At 36.7% G+C, this 18,697-nt stretch overlaps 1 protein-coding gene across 4 annotated transcripts in view; it reads right to left on the bottom strand.

Annotated features, from left to right (window-relative positions):
* LOC135224628 (uncharacterized) overlaps positions 1-18,697 on the bottom strand; it is a 192,763-nt gene that overhangs the window by 19,977 nt on the left and 154,089 nt on the right. The window contains exon 1 of one of the 4 annotated variants that reach the window (XM_064263829.1): positions 10,568-10,751. The exons of the other annotated variants lie outside the window; for them this stretch is intronic. Coding sequence (XP_064119899.1) covers positions 10,568-10,576 — 9 coding nt within the window. The 5' untranslated portion in view covers positions 10,577-10,751. Of the gene's footprint in view, positions 1-10,567; positions 10,752-18,697 lie in introns of those variants that run through there. 4 annotated transcript variants of the gene reach the window in all.

Here is an 18,697-nt window from a genome sequence, read left to right as displayed (position 1 = left end):
TATAACAGATAGAGAGAGAGGAGAGAGAGAGAGAGAGAGAGAGAAGAGAGAGAGAGAGAGAGAGAGAGAGACGTATAGGATTAAATAATGCTAAAAAACTCCATCTCCTCCGGAACAAAAGCCACTTAAGATCAAACCTTTTTAAATCAAATATTACACGAACTTAAAATTGATTTCAAATCTTCCTTACAGTTTAGGAGCACTGCTATTACCTCTACGTAAGAACACATTTTCTTGCTAAGTACGATATCCATCATATAATTTCCTTCCGCAATTTCAAGCACATTCGTTTGTAATAGTAACATTACACCCCACTTTGCTGCATCCCATTCACTTTCCCATGATAAAAAGTCTCAGAAAAGAAGTCATTTGGGTGATAAAAGACCCATACGCAAATACTGTAAGAGAAAAAACTTATCACAAGAGTTTAATGTAAATATTATACGTGTCTTCTTTATTCAGGGAAAATATCATTTATATAAGATGGTGTCACACAAATGTGCAAAAAAATAAAAAATCAGTTACTCAAGTTAAGAGGAGCAACGGAAAACACAGAAGAAACATTGGTGAAATAACTAACACATATTTACATGAATAAATAATAATGCAAGACAGAAAAACTATGAAGGCAAAACTTATAAAGTGTTATACTGATTTAATTTCCGGTTTATATACTTTCCTATTTCTCATATGTTTAACAAAAGCCACCAAGGGAACAGCTTTCAAATGGGAGACAATGAGAATCAAGTACTATAGAAGGCTTATCAATAACTTAATATTTTTGCGAATTAAATATTTGATCAGTTAAAACAATTATATAGCATAACAATCTTTACATCTTTTTGTTATCATTATTATTACTATATACAAGATGATAGCACTGATTACTCTTATACCACCATTGCTTTAGTAGTTGCTATTATACTATCATCACGACTACTTTAGTTAATGTTGTTTAGCTACTAATGCTACTACTATGTAGTTCCGTTTCCCTATCGATAAATGTAAACCGGAAACCTGAATAACAATAGTCAACAATATTATGAGAAATATATATAACCGCAAAGCCTCTAAATAAACTGCAAAAAATAAATAAATAAATAAATAAACAAATAAATAAATAAATAAATAAATAAATAAATAAATAAATAAATAAATAAAGAACCTCTGAATCATGCCAGTTCACTACCACCACGTGGTTTTGTTTACTTCCAAAGGAGCTCTAAACACTCCAAGTTTCGCAAGGAGGGAGTGAAAAAAAAAAAAAAATCTTAAAAACCCTGTTAAGTTTCCCTAATTATGACGTCGGCCGCCAGAACACATTTTGCTTACTTTCTACGAAATTGTTGTTTCCTGTTGCGGTAATGGCTGGAGGATGAGGCCTCGGGAAAGTACGCATAGGACAGCGCTGTTAGGGAAAGCCTTAGGCTTGCTGAGAGAGAGAGAGAGAGAGAGAGAGAGACCGTGGGGGAACCTAGGAAGATACGTTTTAACTTCCATATTTGAGAGAGAGAGAGAGAGAGAGAGAGAGAGAGAGAGAGAGAAGAGAGGTGAGGGGATCTAGGATCATATGGTTTACACTTCTATACATTTGTGTGTGTGAGAGAGAGAGAGAGAGAGAGAGAGAGAGGAGAGGTGTAGGGATCTGGGATGATAGAGTTTAAGTTACATATTTGGTAGAGAGGAGAGAGAGAGAGAGAGAGAGAGACGAGAGAGAGAGGTGTAGGGATCGGTGGGATGATAGACTTTAAGTACATATTTGGTAGAGAGAGAGAGAGAGAGAAGAGAGAGATTTTTGCTTTATTTTCTTCTAAACTTTTTTTTTTACGGTCCCAACCCCAGCCACAACCGAGCTAAGGTGCGGTTATCTCCAACGCGTCTACTGTCTAACGCCTCACCGACACTGGAGAAAATCCACTGAACGTTGTGGTCTCTCCTTTTTCCCTCTGGTTTTTACCTAAAAGGAATTTTCCTCTGCATTATTCTAGGTAATTAGGTCGATTTTCCCCGAGCCATCTTCCTTTCTATTGCTATTTGTTCATATGCATATTAAACGTTCGTCGTCCAGATCTTTGACTATATATATATATATATATATATATATATATTATATATATATATATACATATGTGTGTGTGTATGTATGTATATATATATATATATATATATATATATATATATATATATATATATATATATATGTATATATGTGTGTGTGTGTGTGTGTGTGTGTGTGTGTGTGTGTGTAATCATGACAATAAACATCTTCCTTGAAAACTGTAGAATTGCAAAACAGTGATTTTTTGAGTTTCAGAGATTCTTACAAGAGAGAGAGAGAGAGAGAGAGAGAGAGAGAGAGAGAGAGAGAGAGAGAGAGAATGGAAATTACCCGTAATTCACCTTTGGACTGGTTTCACCCACGGTCGAGGTACACCATATGGGGCCTGGAATTACAATGTCAAGGCTCCTCTCTATGGGAATTCGGACATCACCTGTATACCAGCTATTGAAAGAAATGGTGTCAGATCAGACTCTCAGATTCAAGACCAGGTGCCAGATCGAATTACAAGTGCGCGACGAATTGGGGTTGCTGAAATAATAATCAGTGGCCTCCCATCTTGGTTCATCCGACAAGCTATCCGGGAACTTATTGTCTTTAATAAATATATGCCCTAGTTCATTAGTTACGGTTGAAATGCATCGAGGGAGACTACTGCCGTATGTCAGAGGAAGTCTTGAGTGCGAATGACAGGGCGAAAGCAATCTCGGCTGCAAATGATAGCGTAGTAGGGTCTACACAGGGTAGCGCTAAAGAGAGGCTACAGACCATCAAATACTGGGTCTGCGATTGTGATGAAAATGGAGAAAAGTTAATTTGGAGCTTGATTTTGTTCCTATAGAAGATTTTATGGCGTCTGCGGCTACGATGGATGCTACGTACTTCATCTCCTTCTGTTCAAGTTCCAAAGAAAGCCATAGAAAGAGTCGAAGTTCATCCCTCGATAGGTCGCATGTTTTGTGTCTGAGAGAGAGAGGGAGAGTTGTGAACTTAACGATGCAAGTATGTCAAATTCAAGTAATTAATTTGCTCATTTTACCGGTACCAATAGAACGTAGTACACTCATTTCAATGCTGAGCGAGTGACGCTGAGATCTTCCTTCAGATATAAACGTGTGAAAGACACGATGTTAATTATCCAATTCACATGTCATAATAATCCACAAGCTTAGCTTTTTTTTATGCCAGCCACTGGGAGAATAGTTTTCTCTCTCTCTCTCATCTTAATTGCCCTTCCGGTTCTATTACCTATGACACGGCACCATTATAGCCTAAGAACTGTAAACTTCACGGCGGGAGTCTTGCATGAACGTTGGATACCGGTCTTCAGCCACCGCCATCTCTCTCTCTCTCTCTCTCTCTCTCTCTCTCTCTCTCTCTCTCTCTCTCTGCGTCTTTCCTTTGTCTGTTGCTTTTTTTCGTGGCTTTGGAGGTTAATAGCATCATTGTTCACAAGTAATGGATCAGTCTGGTTCCATTCGACTTTTTTTCTTCATCATCTTCCTCTTAAGGTGAATGTAGGTCTCGCTGAGTAACACCAGGCGTGAAATACTCGTGTTTGTTTGTTCTTTTTTCTTGTGTGCATTCAGTTTTGTAATTCTATTATTATTATTATACTGGCGCACCCATATCATAAAAAATGGTGGTAATATATGAGATAGTCGAGACGTGAGTCCCGTTCTTAGGGCCCCTACATATCGTCCCAAATCTCGGATCAACGTGCCTCCATATACACACGAGTATACAATGTGTGTGTGTGTGTGTGTGTGCGTGTGTGAGCTCGTGTCCATTACCAGGAAATTGAATATAACAAATATTCATAAACTTCTCTACCACCGTTGAACCTAGTTTTACCCCTATCTCACATTGTTTACAACAAAGCATCCAGTTAATTTTGAATCTTGGTAAGTGATTCCAGCATCTAATTACATGAAATTAAGTATTAAAATAATTCATTTCGTGTCTTTCAAACGTTAAGCATCAAACCTGCCCACGGACTATCGGTCAAATGGCTGAATGATACAAACTGGCGTTAATGTGCATGCCATCAGAACTAGAAATAGATTGCTTGCGTTTGACCTGAACTAAAATAAAATCCTAATAAAAACTAAACTGTTTTGGGCCGAACCCTGAAAGTTCGTTCAGGTTTTAATAAGAATATCGGTTCAGCGAATCAACAACATTTAAACGTTTAATCTCAAAATGTGACGACCAATCACTAATGAAAACCACCAGTTAAAATTTGATTTAAGGCAACTAATTCGCAACATCGAGCCAAGAATTGGAACAATTCAAGCCTGACCATTTTCAATATGATTATATGGTGGTGTTAACTAAAAGTCTGATATCAAAGCAATCTTTTTGAAATCATATAATTAAACTTAGTTTACGGATCCAGATAGCTTAACTCTATTTGCTCAGTTCAAGTTCAGAAGCTGAATGCGGCAAAAGCAAATACAACTGTTGGGCATGAACATCTGTCATGGCTTTAAAAAAATAATTATAGCCCAACTTTCAAAAGCGCAAGGGCATTTTAACAGATGAATGCCATTAGAATCTTCCTTTGAGGTTCACTCTAACACTGATAGTTAAGGCATCGGCCTCCAGTTCGTGTATCTTGAAGCCAGAGGCGGCCTGAAGGCACAAGCCCGCCACCGCCAGTTGGCGCTCGGTGGCCATCTCCTCCTGGTCCCGCCACCTGCTCGCTCGCTTCCCCGCTGACAATGTAGGTTGTGGCTGACTGTGGTGGCGCAGCAGTCAAGAGGCCAACGTTATGTATAGACTCCTCCATGCCGATGGCTCTCCTCTTCCAAGTGGCTGCTGGTATGTCACTCTGCCCTACATACCTGAGGGAAAATTCGATCTGCCAGACGGATTTTTCCCGAAGATCTCGTCCGAGGCTGCATGCCAATGTAATTGGTGCGTTTAGTGCAATATTGGTCGTTGAGCGAAATTCTGGTCGCAATTACACTGATTGGTTTCAAGTAATTGGATGGGTCGACAGGCGGCATGTTCTCTGCGGATGGTCTATAATATCAGCTTCACGAATATGAGCGCTCTATCAAAACTCTCCAATGACCTTAAACATGGAAACAGACATGAGCCAAAAGCTATGTAAAGGATGGAACTTCCAACATTAAGCAGCTTCCTCATGGAAAGGAGAAACACAAAGGTCACTGCCACATTCATACCGTAGCTGCTGAATATTGAATTTGAAAATGCCCTAGGGCGCAGGGTTTGCAGCTTCATACCCGGTCATGAGACAGCAAAAAACTGAGAAAACCTTATTATATAATACACACATTTAATACACACACATAATATATAATATATATATATATATATATATATAAATATATATATATATATATATATATATATATGTGTGTGTGTGTGTGTGTGTGTGTGTGTGTGATATATATATATATATATATATATATATATATATATATATATATATATATATATATATATATATAAAATACTGTATATATGAGCGTGACCTTTTGCATTAAGATTTTATATTAATTAGAAGTTGCTCAGCAATAACAGGTTCTAACAACAAAATATTCGAAAATCTGATAACAAATCAGCTGAACAGAAGGGATCATCTCGAACACAGTAACTGTGCAATTTACAAAAATGCGAGTACAGAATAAAATTAAAAATGCCAAAGCACATCACATTAAAAGCAACAGTTTTAAGAGATATAGGCGAAACCAATTAAAAAAAAACGTTAGGGAGGATCAAAGCAAAAGCAAGCAGCCTCGATCATCATGCTGAGAGCATCGTCGAAATTCCGGCATAAGCCACCGAAAAGGATGCCCCGCTGACGGCACAGCAACAAAGTAGCGGAACCCTGACCGGGGTTTATGAAGAACCTTAATGAGCTTGATGCGGAAGGAAGGGGTAGGAGGTGCGGGGGTGGTGTTCTGTTGATTTCCTGGGGAAGGGGGGAGAGGGGAGGAGAGGTACGTCTTCTCGGTCAATATCACTCCTCGGGCACGACCTCTGACCTTGTGGTTGGCTCATTACTTGCACGAAGGTCACCAGTGCCAATGTGGGTTTATGTCCCTCTTTAAGTGCCACAAAAAAATATTTGGTAGGTAATTGAATATTATTCTTCTTCTTTATTATACCGGAAAGAAAGTCGACACACTGGTCGTCATCTTCAGCTTCGCTAGCGGATGAAGATGGAGACGAGAATGATGATAAAGCTCTTAGAGAGAGAGATCGCGCGAGGAATTAAATTCGAAGGTAATTTCTGAGAAGCAATTGCAGTAATGAGTGTGAGAAATTGGGGCCTCCTCCAGTCTAACTCTGGCCTTACGTGCACAGTTAGACTCGACGTCCCAACAGTTGCTCGGTTCGGGAGGGCTTCAACCGAAGTCAACAGTTCATTATGGAAATAATAAAATTTTCTTCTACACAGTTCTCATTGTTCAGTGTCGGACTATTTGTACCAGGGTCGAAAAGGCCGCCTTTTAACCCAACTTGCTTTAGCATATGAGAGGTCGCTGGGGCTGTTACAAGTTCATAAATACACATACATACACGCACACACGCACATCATATATATATATACATAATATATATATATATATATATATATATATATATATATATAAAATGCTGTCGGGTAGGTGGTATTTCTGTGAAAATTTACGTCTGAATACACTATATATATATATATATATATATATATATATATATATATATATATATATATATATATATATATATATATATATATATATCATATATATATATATATCTATATGATATATATATATGATATATCATATATACATATATATATATATATATACATATATATATATATATATATATATATATATATATATATATTTCATTCAGACGTAAATTTTCACACATAAATAAAACCTACCGGACAGCATCGAAGAAAAATAGTATTAATCTTTTCATTGTAGGAAAAAAAAAATACTAACAATAGGATTTTCTGAACGGTCAGCATTTACGAGGCGACACTACAATACTACAACTGGAGCCTCCAACAATATTCTTCTGAGCGAAACGTGACCACCGACGCCAGATGCTTGATGAAGAAGCAAACAATGTTTGAAGCCGCGTCATGTATTGCATATCCGACCGTTGCACCGCTCTTAGAATTCTTATGCGCATGCGCAGACGCATACAAACACACACACATGCACAAGGATTCTGCTGATCTGCACATCTACCACTCCACCTTCTAACCATGGGGTTACATAGCTCCGTCACTTAGTTCAATCCAGGACCCACTCATGGGTACTACAATCAAACACATGTTCCCCAACGGAGACAGTGACACTCCATGGGAACAGAAAGTTGGGAGGGGGCAGGGGGAAATTCAGTGTTTGTTTGCCTAGATTCAATACCATACGGGTGGAGTTCTCTCTCTCTATCTCTCTCTGCTCTGGTGTACACACACACATACCTATATATATGTTCAGTCACATACACACACACACTCCACACACATATATAAATGTATATATATATATATAATATATGTATATATATATATATATATATATATATCTATATATATTATTATAAATATATATATATTATATATATATATATATTATTATATATATATATATATCCACTGCTAACTCATGTTTGCCCTCTGTCTCTTCTGCCTCTTATATACAATCAATGTAATGCGCAACCTTCAGTGAGCCATCTTGAATCATAAAAAAAAAACTTGTGGACTCATGCTCTTATGGAAAACCATGTCCGAGCAAGAAATTACAGTAAGACGAATTCAGTCAACCACGTGCAATATATATACGCTCATTTAGTTCGAAGGCAGTAATTGCAACGGCAAAGCTCAACCATCCTGCGGTTCTCCATAAGGTTGTCAAGTTCGCATAAATAACGGGAGAAAGGTTACACGTGTCAGCACGCCATTTGTCAATGGAAGTCAAGACGCTTGTTTGTCAGCGGTCATTACGGCGCCCCACGCATTCTACTGGAACACGCCAGCCAGACCCTCAAATTGCAAAGCTTGTGCTCCCAGAATATATATATGTATGTATATATATATATATATATATAATATATCATATATACCTATATAATATATATATATATCTTTCATCTTGTTATATTATCATAACTACAGTTTTATGAAGCTTGACCTCATAGTATACTAAATATATATATTATATATATATATATAGTAATAATATATATATAGATATTGTATTATAATATATATACTATATATATACACACACACACACACCACATATAGTATATATATATATATATATATATATATATATATATATATATATATATATATATATATTCCAACAGGGGTTCCAGCAAGACAACAGCTTACATGATAAGTTATTAGAGACGTTTCGTGCCCCAAAACATTGGCACAATTCATCATCCTTGGAATAAAAATTTTATTCTTTTTTTAAAAAACAGTAAAATAAAGTAAAAGGTACAATCCAAAAATATGAATTATTAAAAGAAGCTTAGAAGTATTAAAAGACTACCTATCAGTGTTCAGAGACAAGATTGTACCTTTTACTTTATTTTACTGTTTTTTTAAAAAAAGAATAAAATTTTTATTCCAGACTGATGATGTGCCAATGTTTTGGGGCACGAAACGTCTCTAATAAACTTATCATGTAAGCTGTTGTCTTGCTGGAACCCCTGTTGGAATGTGTAGCTGTCTGCCCGCTGTCATTATATATATATATATATATATATATATATATATATATAATATATATATATATATATATATATGTGTGTGTGTGTGTGTGTATACACACATTCATAAACTTTGATAACAAGGTGGAAATTAATAATCTATGTACATTACTGGAATTTCAGCTTACATTCCTCCTGCTAACCAAGGAAATACCTTCTGTTACATTTGAACTCTGTCACAACATTACAGCTACAATGAGAGAGCGCTCACCGAAGAGAAAACAGTCTTCGACAACTTTTAATGTAAATAGACGGAGTAGACGCTACTGCTCTGAGGTAGACTGCGCAAACATGCGAGATGGTCATAACTAAGGAGGTCAGAAATCTAACCTCTTTAGTCATAACTGCCCTCTGTCTTTCACTTATTTATCTGTCAGATATATTTCCCGAAAGTCTCAAGAATATCATATACGCGCAAACTCACATAAACATACACTCAGTCTCATATACAGACAAATATACAAATATATAAACATGCACAATACATACATACATATATGTATATATACATACACACACATATATACACATACAAACATACATACATACATATATATATATATATATATATATATATATATATATATATATATATATATATATATGTGTGTGTGCGTGTATGTATGTGTACATATCTGCAATTAAGCGCAAGTATGCTTGTGTAAGCATGCACAATTTAGGTTATAAAGGTTATAAAAGTATTCAAATGAACATTAAGGTAAAAAAGTTACGAGGCAAATGAAACTGAGAAGAGCCATTGTCTTATTTCATCAATTAGCTATGGCCTAAATCTCAGCGCTTAAAGAGTTGATCTCTTCTTCGTGGATTATACTATGCAGTTTTTATATATATACATATACATATACATGCTTTAAAAAATCACAGTAGATGCACGTGACTTCATTAAATAAGCGAATACCACAGGAAAATGATAGGCAGAAATCCAAGCGCTTTCGTCCTACTAAGACATTGTCAAGGAACGAATGAAATACAGTTGGAAAGAAAGTTATCAGGTACACAAAAAGATCAAGAATACCAGATGGTTAATTGTCAAAAGGGTAAAAATCAAAGAGATAATCCAGGATTATATACGTATATATGCAAACATGCTGTATGTAATATATATATCTATATATATATATATATATAAATATATAGTCTATATATATAATATATATATAGATATATATTAGTCCGTGTGATGCGGATCACTATTTTCCTCTAGTTCAAAACTCCCATCTCCCCACCTCTAAAGAGGCCGATTCGTTGGCACTGATTTTTATTTATTTATTTTTTTCATCATTATTCTCTCTTAAAATTCCAGTTCGCTTTCGTCGTCGATAGAACTGACACTGTCCGAGAATGATGGTATATTCACTGTTCAGTAAATCAGGTAAAGTCCAAGTCACTACAACACGTCACGGTCGAATTTTCGTTTCTTCTCTTTCTTTCCTCTTATTACCTAATAGAAATTAGCTTTTGAAAACAATAATAACTTGAAGACTAAGGTCTACTGCATAGTAAGGTCTACAGTGCTACAAGGTAAAGATACATTTTTAGACTACGTGAAGAGAAGACGTACTATGCTGAGATAAAGAAATTTTACGAAAACAAACTGAAGTTCTTAAGTTGGTAACAATCAAGAACGTTAAAGAAAAAAAATGTTGGAAGTCAGTCAAAATGAATATAAGCGTAACAGATAAAGAAAAATAATCTACAACTGGTCACAAACGTCAAGTCTTTTTTACTTACGCTAGTCATGTCAACGTTTAGCTATTTCATGAAGAGGAGATTTATCACGTCTCTAAACTTCGAAGGCGTCACGAGATAACGTTACAAATATCTCCCAGTTTTTCTTTCGAGAGTAAAGTCTCCCCCTTTGAAGTGTGTCAAAGGCTCCGTCGTGGAGCTGGGTAGTGGTTCTTATGCCGTCGACGTCCTCCTTCGTAATAAACGCTCCTCGCTATACACGTTCGCCTTTATATAACCCCCCTGTGCCTGACTCCCCGCCCATCCACAGGGGAGGAGGGGTGACAGTCCCATCCCCAACCAAAGCCATCCCTGGACGTCCTCCCCAGCCTATCCGCGCCGTAAAACCGATCCACCTGTTGTCCGCAAACCGCAAGGTGAAGTAGTTTTTACTATTGTGAATTCAGTGAACTATTTAGCTGAAAAAAAAATGTAATCTCTCAAACCACTATTCTAGACGCTCTACAGTAAAGTACGTACATTTTTCACCTTAAAATCTCGTGCTGAGATACGTCTTTACTGTAAACATCCAGTCAAAATCTACCTCAGATTATAACAATATAATGCAGAAGGTGACGTCGATACGAAAACCATTCAACAAAAAGATTCAATTCTGTACCAAATATGTCCAACTTTATACACGATAATTACAAACACACAATCCTACTAGGTCACTGGCAGACCCACCACGAGCGAATCGGACAAAAGTTGAAGCATTAACACGAAAACACATTGGTGCCGAGTTCAAGATTCCCTCCTTCCCTCCCTCCTCTCTCACTGAAATATATAACATCACCAAGTAGAAATGTTGATCTAATTCCTTTCAAATTGAATAGCTTTCTTTCAAACGTCTTTGAAAATATTTGCTTGCTGATGTGCGCGTAATACCTCAATCAGTAAACGCAATCAACAAAGATGAATATTATTCCAGTTTCGATCTAAAGAAAATAAGAATAAAAAAGGTGCCAAACAAATATCTTCACTTTGTGCATTAAGTGAGAGAGAGAGAGAGAGAGAGAGAGAGAGAGAGAGAGAGAGAGAGAGAGAGAGAGAGAGCATAATGATATGTTGTCTAGGGCGTGTGCAGAGCATCGTCCAAAAGAAATATTCAATACGAAACATCGAGCAATATGCAAATACAATTGCATTAAAAAAATTCTAGAATCTCGAAGGAAGAGTTGTAAGAAAAGAAAGAGAAATCACACAGCAACCAAATGATTATGGTTTTAACATCATTAGCTTCATACGATTAATATTGCGATTATCACTGTTATACTTCATCATCTTTTGGGGGACCAGTCTTACGATAAAAGTGCATCACGCTGGGTCGCTGTACGTAAAAACTGAAAAAAAAACGAGCTTTTTGCATCAAACGAGGAAACTAAAATGTTAAAAATTCAATCAGAGAAAGTGAAAACAAGAGTTTTTAAGCAAAGGAATTTTGTTGTTTCTCAGGCCAACTCATATTAAAATGACTGTCCGGATGCGTGCATGTAGCTACTCGCCTAATTCATATGTCATCATTATCATCAAGATTTCCAACGCCACGCAGTGCGGATGGCCTCCGTGGAGATCTAGAGCTCATGTGTTTCTTGTACTTTCACTTCCACTAATCTCCAGTGTACTGGCTCATATTTATTATCAAAGTAGGTCTGCATGGATATTCCAACATGAGTCGGCTAAGACTTTCAAGCGCTACTATTTCCCTGGAGTAGTGCGAAGGACATGCCCATGCCGTCTCCATTTCCTTTTCATTATTGCCTCAACTTCATGGGAACTTTTCCGTAGCGGTATCATTTCTCCCTTTATCTTACCACCTTACTTCAAACTTTCTCCTTTAGCTTTGTTTCCAAATCGACAAAGGCTCTCAGAAAACACTTCATTGTCTTACTGTAATTCATGTTTAAATAGCAATACAGATCGAACTAGACTGTTCTATGCAGTTCCAGTCAATTTGATTTCTAAATTTTATTTAGCATTCGTTCTTCCAATTACTGTCTCACTAAATTCCATCTTAGGAGAGCTGTTATTGGATAACATTGTTCTTCATTAATCCTCATTATTATTGTTTTCACTAAAATGTAGTTTATCTGTCAAAAAATATGACAGGAACAGGTCTATGAATTTTACAAGTCTTAGATTCAGAACCCTTAGACATAAAACCTTAACCTTGGGCAATCAGTCACATGCTAAGTGATGCGACAGAATCTAGTAACAGTCAATTAACTCTTATACAAAGGAGATTTGTGCATACTAACTACTGTACTAGATACATTCAAAGGAAATCAAAGGCCTGGAGGTAAATTCTACAAAGGATGCCTCTATTGGTTGGGGAGAAAACAATATTTTTTGTAAAATAAGTCGCTTAAGGAATTGAAAGCAAAGTTCTTCTTCAACAAGTGGTTACGCCTTCCGATAATTTTTTTTCTTTTTAGTGATTCGTTCCCGGATAAAGACAACAACTATTTTCATAAGTTAGTCGTTTCCTTTTATTACTTTAGGGAAATAAAAATATTATCATCAGTAAGTTATTACTCGTTAGCAATGACTTCATAGGATTGAGACAAAAAAGTATTATTATTATTATTACTTAGGGATGATTTTAAAAATAAAAATACTTATAGGTTGTTATCCCCTTAAGATGAATACAGAGAAAATAGAACAAATATTTCACCGACGAATCAGTCTCCCTAAGGGATGATTTCAGAGAAACGTAAAAAAATGAATAATTCATTAAGCTATTTCCATTCAGAGATGACTTGAGAGAAATTATCAAAATTAATTGATCAGCAGTAAGTCATTCTCCCATAGGTATGATTTCAGAGAAAAGCAGAGGAAAAAAGTATTTTTTATTAACGTTTTCTGTTAGGGATAACTTCAGAAGTTATAAAAAATCAGTAGGCTGTTTCCTCTTAAGGATGACTTCAAAGAAAAAACGCAGCTTTCAAAAACAGACTGATCCCTCTGGGAATGACTTCGGAGAAAATTATGTTAACAAACACTGCCAAATTCACCTTCCTGTACCAAATCAACGATGAACTAGCAGAGAGGAAAAAAATTTCCATAATTCTTCTCTGTTAGGGATAACTTCAGAAGTTATAAAAAAAATCAGTAGGCTGTTTCCTCTTAAGGATGACTTCAAAGAAAAAACATAGCTTTCACAAACAAACTGATCCCTCTGGTAATGACTTCGGAGAAAATTATGTGAACAAACACTGCCAAATTCACCTTCCAGTACCAAATCAACGATGAACTATGTGCAAAACATAATCCACGTCCTGACACACCGACTGTGAGGCTTTCTCATTAAAATGCAGTTCTAACAGCTTCACAAGACAGGAAGGGAAGGCAAAATGGAAAACCCCACAAGGCTCATCCTAAACCATTTCACGTGGATTTTCTAACCTTCTGAATGTTGTATACCTCGCAATTCCCTCAATCTCAAAACGAGACAGGTTTTCTTATATATTCCATTCACATATTGTATATCTTACTTTGTTATTTTTCATAAAATCGTTTAATTACTGACTTTTACTTGTGATTAATAAAATCTTTTCAAGAAATAAATCACTTCTACATTCACGCAATTGCTAAATCCTGGATGAACCCTTTACGCATAACGCGTCCTTCGTATTTTATTAGTTGCTTTGGACGACTACACGGTTTATCGAACACTACTGGCCACACTGAGCCATTCTCCCCTATCTTGCATACGCTCTCTTGCTTCCTAAATGCCGAAGACCTTCCTTTCTTTCACTTCTTTCACACCATGTATCCAATGCTTCGCAGGGCCTCCCCTCTTCTTGCAAGCACATTAAAACCTTCACTAGCCTATGCAGTCATCCCACAATACTGCACGTAAATCTACTACACCTTCTCTTAATTCTCTTATAATTCAACCCATAAAGTTATTAAAACTCCACGTAGACACAACACACCCCAAACATAAAACAAGTGTAACAATATATTCTTTATGGAACCTCATATCCAGCTTCAAATACCCATTGCTCCTCAGGAGCTCACGGAAGATTCTATGGGTCTGTCTAACCGAGTATTTCGTCGCGATACAATTTTCAATTGGATTACAGTCAATAGGAATGATGGCCAGTTTTAACATCGGACCTAGTTTAGCTCTCTCTCTCTCTCTCTCTCTCATTCTTTCCGGTGTCAATCTCTCGTCTCTCTCTCTCTCTCTCTCTCTCTCTGTATGGATACGTTTGTATCCCTCCCCACCCCACAACCCGTCCTCACTGGACGAAACTCACATGAACTAAATGCGTGATTACCGTCCACCAAGGCCCAAGAAATGTCACTTTCCTGTTACAAACTAGGTCATATTTCAAAATAGACAGTATTCTTCTGCCCACCGTGCTTCTACCATCCATACGATTAGATTTACTTGTAAAGATCGAAAAATTAAAAGCACCGACAAAAGAAGAAAAACGGCGTACGGATTCCAACCTTATCTTCTCTTACAATCAGCTCCTACATAAAAACAGCCTGCAATTATGGACTTTACTTCAATCCAGTTTATAGGGTGATCAAACCCATTCAAGTGCATTTGATAGGTGGGCAGTTCGCGTAGAATACTGATGCTGCTGCAGTTGTTGAGCTGATGATTTTCCCGTTTGTCCATAGCATTCCTTACCACAGGCTTAGCAAGGAATTTCATAACTACAGCCAGAAACATCACATGGAAAATTTATTATGATCAAATCCCTCATTTCGAAAATATCGTCAACGACATTTATGTTACACATCTTTCAAATCCTAAAAATCTCTAATCTCTAATAAAAACTTTTCAACATACGGTGATTTTAGAATCTTATTCATAAAAAATTGGAATTTGTTTGTCAGTTAAATGAAACGTTTTCCTTGCTCTTTTCCATACTGCATTTAAAAGAGTCCTAGGGTTTATATCTAGGATTCATGGCAGTATAAGTAGTGTATCTTGGCTTCAATAAACTGCAGGCTGGAAATCCCCACAACCCTGAAAACGCTAGAACACAGATTAAATATAATTTCGATGATGATTAGAATAAAAATGAACGAACGAGAGCCAAATGTTAGTAGATTTTCGGGAAACTGAATAAGCGAAGTTTCTTGTGTATAAATGGTCAGTACCGTAGAGAAAAATCGAAATGCAAATTCTTTCTTCAATCATTCAGTTTAAACAGAAATTCCTAATGATTTTCTTGAACAGTCCAAATAAAAAAAAATATAACTTACATACCTAAATCACATTACCTTTGGCAGTAAGATTCTATCTACGTAATCTTTTTATTTTTTTTTTTTATTTTTTTTTTGTTAAATGCTAAAGACAGGGGGACATAAGATGAATCATATCTTTACTAAACATTTGTACATAAAACTCCGTTGAAATAAAAACTACTGTCACTTATACATGTCATTTTACGGTTATGTATAAAAGAAATTAAACACTCCTTTAATGGAGATTTTTACATATACAAAAGTTCAGCACGGCTATGGGTGCCTTTGTACATAAAACTCTCCATTAAAACAGAATTCTCAAGCATGAGACCATTATCCAAAGTTGACAGGTGTCCAAAAACCTTGTGAAAGCACCTACGTCAATCCACGGTCACGTCGCTTTATGGGCGTCAAAGCCCCCACTGGCCTCATTAACATTTACCTCAAGCCCTGTTCATTAAGCTCTAAGTAATAAAGATCAAAAGCTCTAAGCATCAAATGTTCAACGCCTGGGTGAATGTGGCGGAAATCATAGGAGGCAACTGCCCAGTCATCTAGGTTAAGAATACTTGTGCATGTAACAAATTAGGGTTACAGTTTTCTTAATGAGAATTGCGATTTAAATCGCGTAATCTCACCCGCCCCTAAAAACCAAGGAAGACAAATTGAAGATAATAAAGTTGTTCTTTACATATTTTTGTGATATTCATGGATAGCTTCGTAATCTTTTAGGGTTTTCTCTTGAGAGCGAACAAGAGGTATGAATAATAATAATAATAATAATAATATTGGAAGGAGACCCTCTTTCAAACAAGTTTTATTGAAAGATATTGCTGCATCAGCTGCATTCAACCTGTAAATAGTCTTCTCTATTTTTCTAATAATAGCTTTCTCTCTGCTACTACAACTGGCGAGTATTGCGCCGATACTACTCATCAGGAGGAGTCAATTTCGGGGATATTGCTTAAAATTTATTTATTTGTCACAGTAAATAGATTAAAATATAAGTCGATCTAGTGGCCAACGTTTCTCTCGGTATCATCACGGCAGTGGGTCGGAGTAGACTGTAAGTGCTGTTGTTGTTGTTGTTGTTGTTGTATTAAGCCAACACTTCTTGTTGGCACGGGCCTTTCCTTTGTTCGGCCCGTAGGTGATCTGAAAAGATTCCTTAGGTTCATGGTTAGTCTTGTGAAATTGGAAATATTTTTAGTTGTAGAGATAGGCGTGAACAGGGGAAGAATGGTGTCAGTAAGAGAGGGCCATCATGTCATGTAGTAGAAGTTTGAAAAAATGTAAGGCTTTTGAATATTAGAGAAGCTGTGCTGGTAGGGTTGTCCAACCCTTTACTCGCTTGGGTCCCTGCGGGAGGATTTCAGTGGTAAGTAAAGTTTAAAAGAATGATACTGGATGATGTGGATAGAGCTTTACAGTGAGGGGATGTGATGAGGGTGATTGATGTTACTTTTAGCTTATTTACCTTGGTGGAGGTAGGTTGTAGAGCATCTGGGCATGCTCTTTTAAGTTTTCAATTATCGTTTTTGTGACTGTGGCAGCTGCATGCTCAGCATCTTGTGCAAGTAATTCAATTTGTGCTGCACCTCTTAGCTGTGTTGTTTCTCTGCATTCCAGCACGTAGTGAAGGAGTGGTTAGAGTGTTTCTTCTTGACAGTGTTCACATGGTCTGACACTGTTTTCCACGATTTCCCAGTAGGCTTTATATCCTAGCCTGAGTCTGTGGATGATCACAGCAAGTTTTCTTGGCGTGTGCCTGTCTATGGGAGGAGGCACTAGGTCAGTCGACGTCTTATACCACCTGGCAGACGGTGAGTTCTTTTCTACCCACTCACGATGGTCTTTTAGCAAGTTTCCTTTGCAGAGTGGTTTCATTGCATTCTTGATTTGTTGCAGTGCAGGTTGTATATGTATTTGCACTCTGTCAATATGTTTTGTACTTTTGGCTAGCTCATCAGCCCTCTCGTTGCCTGGAATTCCTATGTGACTGGGTATCCAGTTTAAGGTGACAGGTCTTCCTCTTTCGCTGTGCTGGTGCAGCAGTGTTTTAATTCCAGCCAGCAGTGCCTTGTTCTCTTTATTTTTCTTTTGTTGCAAGGCTTGCATTGAGGACTTTGAGTCGGTGTGGACTGTTTACAAGTTGAATGCAGCTGATGCAGCAATATCTTTCAATAATAATAATACTAAAAATAATAATAATAATTCCCTAAGGTTACTATTGTTAATTCTTAAAAGGACGTGATAACAGTAATTTCATAATCAAATACGAACACCCGTAGATTACCTTTAAGCCCAAAATACATCGCAACTATTTCTACCGCCATTAAGGATTATTTACTTAACTCTGGCCAAAAGAACGAGATTAAAGAAAAAAATATCATGAACAATTCACATACATATATCGGCCCTTCTTCCGAACGTGTACATAACAGGCGGCTGAAACTATAAAAGCGTTCCGCACCATAGGTTTAATCTTGACGCAGTGACTGGTGCCCTATCTTTTTCTGAAGCTATCTCATCTTGGGGGAAGCGCCATCTGGTGTCAAGTTTTATTTCGTTGAATTCCGGAAACATAACCAACTCTTGATATCTTTGATATCCTTCTTCGTAAAAAAAAAAAAAAAAAAAAAAAAAACTTTGTGCTGCATTAAAAACATAAACTCACTACTTGACTTTTTTTGTTTTTTTTCATTAACTTCTCCGCTTCGTATGAGGAGAAAATGAGCGTCAAAGGGCATTATTATAATCTCAAACGAAGGCAATGTCTACCTCATAACAATAAACCGTTCCGGTATCTCTCAAACGTTCTGAATGATAATACCAAACAAAGCTAATTAGTACACTGATTGCTTCCCAACCTTTTCCGGTCTATTAATAATTATATTTTGGTATAACAACAGATTCCATTAC

Source organism: Macrobrachium nipponense, chromosome 12 (genome assembly GCF_015104395.2).
Source record: "Macrobrachium nipponense isolate FS-2020 chromosome 12, ASM1510439v2, whole genome shotgun sequence".
Taxonomy (NCBI): domain Eukaryota; kingdom Metazoa; phylum Arthropoda; class Malacostraca; order Decapoda; family Palaemonidae; genus Macrobrachium; species Macrobrachium nipponense.
This window is presented reverse-complemented; position numbering and strand designations above follow the sequence as displayed.